This window comes from Salvia splendens, unplaced genomic scaffold (genome assembly GCF_004379255.2).
Source record: "Salvia splendens isolate huo1 unplaced genomic scaffold, SspV2 ctg587, whole genome shotgun sequence".
NCBI lineage: Eukaryota > Viridiplantae > Streptophyta > Magnoliopsida > Lamiales > Lamiaceae > Salvia > Salvia splendens.
The window spans coordinates 16,359-27,457 of NW_024599247.1; the positions used below are offsets into that span (position 1 = coordinate 16,359).

At 38.8% G+C, this 11,099-nt stretch overlaps 1 protein-coding gene across 1 annotated transcript; it reads left to right on the plus strand.

Annotated features, from left to right (window-relative positions):
- Positions 1 to 977: 977 nt before the first annotated feature.
- LOC121790692 (stachyose synthase-like) lies at positions 978 to 4,043 on the plus strand. Its single transcript, XM_042188834.1, has 4 exons — positions 978 to 2,492; positions 2,573 to 2,750; positions 2,837 to 3,204; positions 3,294 to 4,043. The coding sequence occupies exons 1-4, from the start codon at positions 1,029 to 1,031 to the stop codon at positions 3,855 to 3,857; spliced, it is 2,574 nt and encodes an 857-aa protein (XP_042044768.1). The 5' UTR covers positions 978 to 1,028; the 3' UTR covers positions 3,858 to 4,043.
- The last annotated feature ends 7,056 nt before the right edge of the window (positions 4,044 to 11,099 follow it).

Below are 11,099 nucleotides of genomic sequence, written 5' to 3' on the forward strand. Positions count from 1 at the left end.
TATTAAAATTAATAGCTTTTGTGAGTGATACATAAATTTATAAAAGAAAAATCATGATTTTCGACTTTTATGTTATACGTAATTTTCTCCAAATACAAAACAATGAGACTTAAGAAAAGTGTTAAAATTATGATATTATTAGTATTATTGTTCACATGTCATGATTGTTGAAGACGATATACCTTAAGAGAAGCACATATATACTGCTTAAAAATATAGGAGTACAAGTTAATCAACACAACCTACTATATATGAATGGAAACATGAGCATAAATTTTTTATATTGCAACAACTTTTGTAGAGGGATATTTGGTAGATAATGGCTGAAGAACATGATAAATTGAGTTTGTAATTGTGAGTAGTCAAATTTTATAAATAAAACACGGTGATGATCAAACATATTATGACCCACCGAAACTGGGCTAAAGATCTTAAACATGTTGGTAAGATTTGCTAGGCCTGCATATCGGCCCAACTAAAACAATACTATTATCATTGCAAACAAATATAATGTGATATTTTTAATATATATTCAGGAGTGTTATATTGCTAACTCAATACGATAAATCAATGGCCTAGATCATCAGCCCCGGAATGTCAATACGATAAAAAAACGTCATTAAGGGTATTAAGGTTAATTTACAATAAATTAGTTGTAACTAATATTTGAAAATTATCTCATAACTTTAAAACGCATATAACTTTCGCGATTTAAATTATTTTTTCGCACAACATATATCAAATTAAATATAATTTCATAAAGATTCTAACGAGATCTCACTTGCATGTGTTTCGATGTTGCTCCCAATTTTTCGTCGGCTACAATTAAAACTCTCTCATTTTCGGTTTGCCCCCCTTTTTATTTCCATTCGATATTCAATTTTCACTATTTTCTTCAACACTTTCTTCCCTTCACCAAATCTCTATATATATCCATCTTCCCTTCCCCATTTCTCATCCATCTTCACTGCAACACAGCCTCCTTCTCTCTCTAAACAAATTACAGTCTCTGTATTCCCCTGTTTCCAATGGCGCCACCAAACGACCCCGCCAACGCAATCCACACCTCTCCCAAACTCATAAAAAACGACACCGTTTTCGACCTCGCCGACGGAAAGCTCTCCGTTCATAACGTGCCGCTTCTCTCCGAGATTCCGGACAACGTCACCTTCCGCAGCTTCTCCTCCGTCGTGAAATCCTCCACCGCCCCGCCGGAGCTCTTCGATCGTGCTGAATCCCTCTCCCACAACGGCGGCTTCCTCGGCTTCAGCCAGCGCACTCCCTCCGACTGCCTCACCACCTCCATCGGAAAATTCACCGGCCGCGATTTCCTCAGCATCTTCCGATTCAAAACATGGTGGTCAACTCAGTGGGTCGGTACCTCCGGCTCCGACATCCAGTCGGAAACCCAGTGGATCATGCTCGACGTCCCCGAGATCAGATCCTACGCCGTCGTGATCCCGATCATCGACGGCAGCTTCCGCTCTGCTTTACAGCCAGGGGTGGACGGCCACCTGCTCCTCTGCGCCGAGAGCGGCTCCACGGCCGTAAAGGGGGCCGCGCTTGGCGCCATCGCATACGTCCACATGTCGGACAATCCCTACACCCTGATGCGGGACGCCTACACGGCCGTGCGATGCCACCTCGGCACCTTCCGCCTCCTCGAGGAGAAGGCGCCCCCACCACTCCTGAACAAGTTCGGGTGGTGCACATGGGACGCCTTCTACCTCACCGTGGAGCCCGCCGGGATCTGGCATGGCGTTAAAGAGTTCGCCGACGGCGGGCTCCACCCACGGTTTCTGATCATCGACGACGGATGGCAGAGCATCAACGTCGATGGCCAGGACCCGCACGAGGACGCCAAGAACCTCGTTCTTGGCGGCACTCAGATGACCGCCCGCCTCCATCGGTTCGAGGAATGCGAGAAGTTCCGAAAGTATCGCGCGGGGTCGATGGAGGGGGCCGAAGCCCCCTTGTTCGACCCCAATAAACCCAAACTGTTGATCAACAAAGCGATCGAGTTGGAGATGGCAGAAAAGGCTAAAGACAAAGCAATGCTAGCCGGTGTAACCGATCTCTCCGAGTTAGAATTCGAAATCGAAAAACTGAAGAAGGAGCTAGAAGACATGTACGGTGAGGAGAAGGGCTCGTCGGAAAATGGTTGCTACGGCAAGAAGGAGGAAACCGGTATGAAGGCATTCACAAAGGATTTGAGGAGTAATTTCAAAGGATTAGATGATATCTACGTTTGGCACGCATTGGCAGGGGCGTGGGGTGGGGTTAGGCCCGGGGCGACTCACCTCAAGGCTAAGATCGTGCCTTGCAAGCTCTCCCCGGGCCTCAACGGAACCATGTCGGATCTTGCAGTCGTCAAGATCGTCGAGGGCTCAATCGGCCTCGTCGACCCGGATCAAGCCGAAGACTTCTATGACTCTATGCACTCATACCTCGCTAATGTTGGGATCACGGGAGTCAAAGTAGATGTAATTCATGTAAGTATCCATTAAAAAATTGTCTAGTTATATTTTTATTTTTAGTTGTCAACAAATCTTTGCTTTTATGACACGTGCAGACACTTGAATATGTGAGTGAGGAGTATGGGGGCAGAGTTGCTCTTGCAAAGGCTTATTACAAGGGTTTGTCCAAATCTCTAAAGAAGAATTTCAATGGAACTGGTCTTATTTCCAGCATGCAGCAGTGTAATGACTTCTTCTTCCTTGGAACCGAGCAGATCTCAATGGGAAGAGTCGGTAAGAAATTAAAAATTCAGACTCCATTTTATTTTCTAATCATCAATAATCAAGTCAATTTTTTATGTGGTTTCAATTTTAAACAGGGGATGACTTTTGGTTCCAAGACCCAAATGGTGATCCAATGGGTGTTTATTGGCTACAAGGGGTCCACATGATCCATTGTGCCTACAACAGTATGTGGATGGGACAATTCATCCAACCAGATTGGGACATGTTTCAGTCCGACCATTGTTGTGCCAAGTTCCACGCTGGATCAAGAGCTATTTGTGGAAGCCCAGTTTATGTGAGTGACTCTTTGGGAGGCCATGATTTTGATCTTCTAAAAAAGCTTGTATTCCAAGATGGTACAATCCCTAAATGTATACATTTTGCTCTCCCAACAAGAGATTGCCTCTTTAAGAATCCCCTCTTTGATAGCAAGTCCATCCTCAAGATTTGGAACTTCAACAAGGTGCAATGAGTATATTTTTTTTTTACTTTTAGACAGTTTAATTATCACTACAACTTCGTTGATTAGATGTATTAACGATGATTATGCAGTACGGTGGAGTCATCGGGGCATTCAACTGCCAGGGCGCCGGGTGGGACCCCAAGGAGCAGAGGATCAGGGGCTATTCGGAGTGCTACAAGCCTCTCACTGCCTCCGTCCACATGTCGAATCTTGAGTGGGATCAAAAGGCCGAAGCTGCTAGCCTCGGGGAAGCCGAGGAGTACGCTGTGTACCTAACTGAGGGCGAAAAGATTGTCTTGGCTACACCCGAATCGGATCCTATCTTGGTGACTCTGCAGCCCTCCACATTTGAAATCTTTAGCTTCGTCCCGATCAAGAAGATCGGGAACAATGCTAAGTTCGCGCCAATTGGGCTGACCAACATGTTTAACAGTGGAGGGACTATTCAAGGGCTGGTGTACAACGAGGCCGTGGCCAAGATCGAGGTTAAGGGAGAAGGTACATTCTTGGCGTATTCGAGCATTGCCCCGAAGAAATCGTATGTGAGTGGAGTTGAGGTATTGTTCCAATGGTCTGGAGATGGGAAGCTGCAAGTTAGCATTCCTTGGTATCAAGAATGTGGAGGAATTTCTAACCTAACTTTTGTGTACTAATGTTTGGTCATGTTTACTCGATAGCTTAGTAGGAGGGTGATTAAGTTTGAATCATATGTATTTTCAGGCTTTTGAGTTTGATAAGATTGATTATGATGTATTTGATGATAAGGAAGTGTTACTGCCTAATGATGTATAACAGGCAAAAGAAATTATGATAATTTAAGTTTTTTCATTTTTTTTGTATCTTGTGTTATTGTTTTTGGGTTCTGTTTTGTATACTGAATTCTTGAGAAAATTGGGACTAATTTTAGGTCTGGTACATGTTGGTTGAATCGAATTAATTAAAAATAACGTGCGCAGTATTCGTCGTATACGTGTGAGAAGATGATTGTAACTTTTAATAGAGGGAAACGTCACTATGATATAGAATTAATTTCTTGCCTGCTAAACACTATACAGTTCTTAGACAAATATTTTGAAGATTTTGCTAAGTGGAGTATTTAGCTTACATCTGTACACGTACGTGTATACTTACACAAAATCTCACTAATATCCAATGTAGTATACCTTCGCAAGAAGGAGTTCAATTTCCATTTAAGAATACAGATGTGTAATCCGTTGCTAACTTTCTTAAGTTGCTAACTCTGTTAATTAATCACGCAGTGTATTAAAAATGTCAAAACGATCACATTAAAATGTCAACATAAACTTAGTTGATATTTTAATACAATGTGTTGACATTGATATTTAAAATGTCAACAAAAATTTGAGTTGACATTTTAATGTGTGACATTTTCTATGCATTGCGTTGATGAGTTAGCAATTTAATAAAAGTTAGCATTATAACGCACCTTAACATTCCAATACTACTAAATTCTTGAGAAATAGTAAGCGGTTACTTGTGTATCGACTAAATTAATTTCTAATGAAAACTAATTAATTTAAATTAAGATCGTAAATTCTATCAAAATTTTCGTTCAGAATCACTAAATTTTAATTATATCGTAATAATTATTTAAATTAAGTGTCAAGATTTTGAGACTTAATGTCGCCAAAATAGAGTTTATTTATTGATTTTATATAATTATTATTTACTTTTAATTCAAACAATCATACTATAATCATGAATTACGTGTATATTTAATTAGTTTTCTTCAATGGATTGTGAAGGAGGTGGAACTGTTTATGCCTTGTTTTTTAAGGCAAAACAAAGAAAAAGGGGGATTAAAATTGGATTATTTACGTGATATACCCGTCTCCTACAATTCCAGAAGATGTAAAGGGTACACTTTTTTGTGATCAATATAATTAGTTTCTATAAACTGCATATATTTATAAAATTGAAAATGCGAGTTATATCTCGCACACCCATAAACATGGACAGAACCTAACAACAAGATTGGATTACCTATTATTGACATGAAATGTTGACGATAAAGCACAATTTAATCGATAAGATGTATTTATGCAATAGGTTGAATGTTCGAGTTATTACATGGAGAGACTTTGATCATTTATATAAATTATATAAACTAATATAGATAAATTGATTTACACAATTTTAGAGATTAATTGTAAATTGATTTATCTCCATATAAAATAATATAATGATATATTTTTTTGGGAGCAGATAACAATAGTTGTAACAAGAATAGACATTTAAAAGTGTCAGTACTTATTAAGTCATTTAAACGTCCCACTAAGTAAAACACATATTATAACATAATGATACAATGTTTTGCCGTGACATAATTATAGTATTTCATTCACAAATTATAAACTTGGCAAAATATGTTTTGATGATAAACTTGTTATTTTAAGTTTGCATTATCCAAAAGTATATTTATGGCACATGATTTCGATAGATTCAATGTACATACATACGTAGCGGTAGTTGGATTACCCAAGATTAGGGGGAAATCAATTAAATTAGTTTGATTATCCAAGTCTTAATCACAACAACTCTATATTTGGGCTACTTTTCTGCTGCTAGAATCTTCCTCTATTTGATTCCTACCAGAATCTTCATGCCACGTGTTTGGCTTAATATTTTTACTAGATGATGTAGGTACATTTATCTCGTGTTTTCTTGCTAATTAAATTCACACCTAAAATAAAAAAGATGTAGGTGGAAATAGGCATTCGATTTCTTCAAACAAAGTTTTTATTTATGGTTATAATTCCTATCATGTGTGGTTGAGTCATTATTGCTCTGACGAATAATGTGTCAATATAAGTTTATTTTATTGAACAATTTAACCAAACTTCTCATCAATACGTGTGAAATTCATAAAAAAATCGATTTTTTTTTAATTTAAAGAATTAGTGTGAATTGTAACTTAAGTAAGAATGCACTGGAAAATACTAGTAGTACTAATTAAAATTTAGTAGTACTAATTTTTATATGGGTGTTAGCATGTTCTATGCATGTTTTTTGGTAGATTTATATTATTTTGCTTTATCATTTTAGTCGTCCGATTTGAAATCAATACATGTCATTAGAAATCGTTCCAATATAAATAAAATCTTGCTTTGTTTTAAGAAAGATAAATTATCAGTAGCTACCAATTACTCCATGTGTCCTAAGGTAGTTGAGTCGGAGTATTCGTCTTTGAGTTGTCCCAAGGTAGTCAAGTCATTTTCATTTTTGGGATTTTTTTTTTCTTTTATTTATTCGTTCTTCATCTCTCTTATTTTATTTTATTTTCTCCACTTAAATTTTTTACACATCAATTTTTTAAATCATGTATAAAAAAAGATGTCTAATTATCTTGGGAGCGAAAGGGAATACAAAAATGTCTCACAACACAGACATAGTCACATGTACTACCATATGACATGCATGCTATAGACTAGACTACATCATGTGTGCAATTAAAACTATTTTGATAGGAGTATGATATTTAAAAAGTTGTCATTTTCATGCATATACCATTGAGATGACGATACCTAGACCCTAGTAGTTAGGGCACGTATTACATTCCTTGTAGCAAAAAAGCTATTCAGTCATGTTAGCGCCCCACACTCCGGTCCGACATTATATGAAGGGGTTCGGTCAGGATACGCAGTAGTCCGTTAAGGAGATGTCTTAACCCATTAGCTGTCAGAAGCTCATCTCCCAAGGCCTCACACTTGTGCCTGAGAGATGGAACTACACGACAGCTGTGGATTTGAACTCAGTCTCATTGTAGCAAGATCTGCCCCTCTGTTGCCAACTGCGCTGCCCTTGCGGACAAAAAGAAATTAATACGCATATTATATTCCTCTTTTTAAATAATGTATAAATTAAAATTTGGGGCGGGTCCGTTTTCAATTTTGTCGGTTACCTAGTTTATTTTTCGAAATGATTTTGTAGGTTTTAAATCTATAATTAAATTTATAATATAAATTTGAACCCGACAACAGACGCAAATTAAATTTAAACCAAGTCGAGAACGAAGAAAATTTGCACTATTGGAGCTGTCCAATCAATAAAAATTTTATACATTTTTTTTTATGTATTTCTTAGATATTTTCGGGTAACCGTTGAGATCATATGTTTTCATTATAAATGAAAAAAATTGGGGAATGAAGAAGAAAGATAATGGTGCATTTAATTTCATTCAAAATCAATCTGTGTCAAATAACGTGGGTAACCGAAATACAGTGGAAATCTAAACTAACACTTGGAATTGAAATCTTGGACTAATTCTTGATATGATAATGTGACTAATGTCGGCAAATTTTTGTCGGACAAAATCTAGCCAAGAGAAAAGTGTTCCATTTATCTCTTTAAAATACTATACTATTATCTCTTTTTTTATAAGGATAAGATGTTTATATTTCTTATCTACACACTTTTGTTCCAAATCTGGCCAACTGCATAGATCTGATTCTACCAAATATATACGTGTTGCTGAAGATGGATGACACAACAACCGTCTAATTAACTAACTTAACTGCTTTATTGACTGTGAAAACTGAAAAGTGTGACGTCTCATTCTACAATTAGTTCCTTTTTCTTAGCATGCAGACTTTTGTATTTGTGACTAATGTCTCACTACACACCATTGATTATGCCTGAAAAATGGGACTAGGTCTTGATAGCTACTTAGAGTGTTGAGTGATTTAGGGGGTGGAAAGATTTTATATTTGCAACTTTTAATTATAATTTCTACCCATACTTTTATACTAGTAGTAGTTTTTTTTATCCCAGCACTCCTAAATTAGCAAATCTATCATTTATTCATTTAGATTAAATTTTCAAATATAATTTAAAAAAGGTAAGTTTGATAGAAAATGACATATTAAATTATTATTTAATTTGACAATTTTTAAATAAAAATTACACATAAACCTTCCTAATTAAGCAACCATCTAGGATTGGAAATTTAATTTAGTGATAGATTTGATAATATATAAAATATCTAGTATAGATATTAAAATATCAAGTTAGTCAACCTGCTCAAATTAGCCAAAATCTTATCCAATTCTTTTCGTAAAACTCGTTAAACAAATGAGTCACTACTCTCTCATTAAATTGTGAAGATTGAAAATAGGAATAGAAGATTTGATTACATCACCACGAAATTAAAGGAAAAAAGCACACTTGTTCCAAAAGTATTGGATTTATGTCAATTGACTAGATTTGGCCACTCACGTGATTTCCTTATCCTAAATTGTACGGTGACATCACTTTCTTTAATATTCTTCACTTCCACATAAAATTAGATAAAGTAAAATTTGTAGTACTTGGTTTAAATCGAAAATATACTGTTACACTCTGATTTGGACATATATAACGCTTGACAGTTGAGTCTCCAATCGCTCAAATTAAATATTTTCAGTCTAAATTTTAAATATGATTCGTTTAGCTATAAAATTTTAATATACCATTATGGAATTCAAATTTGAATAGTTTAGATCTAAGGCCATCCGCAATAGGGCGGACGATGGCACGCCCAATGGCGCGCATCGTCCGCGCCCGCCATCGTCCGCCCCATTGCGGTGCGTGACATAGGCCGCGGACGATCGTCGCTCCCTACCCTGATGCACATCGTCCGCGCCATTGCGGCCTACGCGGACGATGGCCGCGGACGATAGGCCATCGTCCGGCCCACTGTGGGCTACGCGGACGATCGACGCGGCCGATGGCACGCGGTTTCGTTTTTTTATAAATAGAGTTCATTTGTGATTTCATTTCACGATTTCACTTTCGAAACTTATTACATTTACATAATTACTACGAAATGGATTCAAGTCCCAATAGTCCCATGTTTAGCGGAGAGGCGCGTTGGCCGGGTACAGAACCCGGCGAATATCGTTCGTTCGACGCCGACACCCAGTACGATCTCGATTTCAGTACGGAATCGTACGGGTTGTCTGACATGGAGCCGTCTCCAAACCGACCAAGCGCTCCCTCCCTCCGTGACGCCGCAGCGGCCGATCCCAAACTCGCCGCGACCGCTTCCGCCCCAGCCAAAAAGAAGCGGAACCGGCAGCGGGCGCAGAAGTTGCCTCCTCCCGGAAATTGCGATGAGTACGCCCCCGGCCGTACGAACTACACCGACGACGAAACCCTTATTTTGGCCCGGTGTTGGGTAGATATATCGGAAGACCCGATTTTCGCGAACAACCAGAGGCAGGGCGCGTACTGGGAGCGCATCGCCGGCCTCTACAATGAGGCCAAGCCGTCGACCGCGTACAAGCGCAAACGTGAGCAACTCCGCAAGCACTGGGATCAAGTGAAGAAGCAAGTGAACTTGTACGCGGCGGAGTTCGAGAAGTTCACGCGGGCACAGGGGAGCGGCGAGAGCTTGAGCGACGTGCGCGCTAAAGCGCTGTTGTCGTACCGGTCGATGTACGGCGACTTCAAACACGAGGCCATCTGGGCGCTCTTGAGGGACAAGCAGAAGTTCCAAGGTGAAATTCTGCACACTGGTGCGCCGAAGAGGACGAAGACCACCGAAGCTGGTGATTACACGAGCAGCGGCAGCGGCAGCGGCAATCACCCGGTTGGCTTCAACCGGATGTACGTGGATGAAGGGAGTTCCGGCACACCGGTGTCCTCCCGGCGTCCGCCCGGCGTCAAGGCTGCGAAGGCCAAGGGGAAGGCGGCCGCGACCTCATCCTCAACCGCTGCAAACCCATCTTCGTTCCCGGAAACGCTCTCGACCCAGACGGCCACCGCGTTTGAGTCGTCGACAACAACGTCGATGGCGAGGACATTATTGCAGACGCACAAGACCCTCAAGAAGTGTACCGACCCCGACGAAGCCGAATATCTCCGTGCATTAATCGATGAGCTGCGTCGGAAGTTGAGAATTGCACCGACTTAGTTGTTTTTTTTTGTAAGTTGAATGGTGTAACTTTTTTTTATTAATGCGTCGTCATTTGTTATTTAGACGTTTTTTATTTACTCGTTACTTGTTATTTGAAAACATTTAAATTAATTAAACAAACAATAAAAGGATGATGTGGCGCGTTATAGGGCGCGCCTTAGGGCGCTCCACTGCTGATGCCCTAAGCTAGAATATATTTCTTGGTATTATCAAAAAGCAAGCCAATCAATCGGAAGACGAAGATTCGGAAGTTAATTCGAGGAAATCATGGTTAGATTAGCTGAGTAATTTGTCGTTTTCGAAATAAACATCATCTTTTTCCAACTTATCCCACAAAAAGTAATACTCCATCGACCTTAACATTTACTACTACTAGAAAAAGATTAATAAAGGCCTGTGGTCGGAGGAGACCAAACCGACCACGTTTTTTGCTTAACACATCAACATCATAAGTAACTAATAACCAACTACCACTAAACGTCTAATATCTGTCAACAAATCATGGAAAATGGAATTACCGCTCATTATCTTATTTTTCTAAATAAATCTAAAAAGTTTTTTTGAATTACTTGGTGAGCAATTAGTTCTATAGCCATCCAATTTATTCAATTTCCGGTCCACTAGAATTTATTAATTATTAATGGGCCTCTTATTGGGTTTATTTTTTAATGGGCCTTGATATCTGCTGCAAAATTTGTTCTTTAGAGAAATTGAGTATTAATACCACAATATTTAATCTAAGAATACTTCTAAACATAGCCCATTTTTCATCAGATTTTAGGGCTCGGCTTAGGACGATAGTTATTACGTAGTAGAGTTTAAGTTTAGGGGCTATACGAGAGTAGAGTTGTATTGTTTTTATTATTTTTAGAAATTAGTAGCTATATATATAACGGTTTAAATGATTCTATATATAGAATTAGCCTTAACCTAACTTAAAAGAAAAAAATACAATGTTTAACATTTTAACCACATTAAT

Bases quoted from the DNA above. Each gene is read 5' to 3' on its own strand.
- LOC121790692 (XM_042188834.1), top strand. From the start codon at position 1,029: ATGGCGCCACCAAACGACCCCGCCAACGCAATCCACACCTCTCCCAAA. The intron at 2,751-2,836 runs GTAAGAAATTAA...AATTTTAAACAG, and splicing joins GATCTCAATGGGAAGAGTCG to GGGATGACTTTTGGTTCCAA. The intron at 3,205-3,293 runs GTGCAATGAGTA...ATGATTATGCAG, and splicing joins AGATTTGGAACTTCAACAAG to TACGGTGGAGTCATCGGGGC.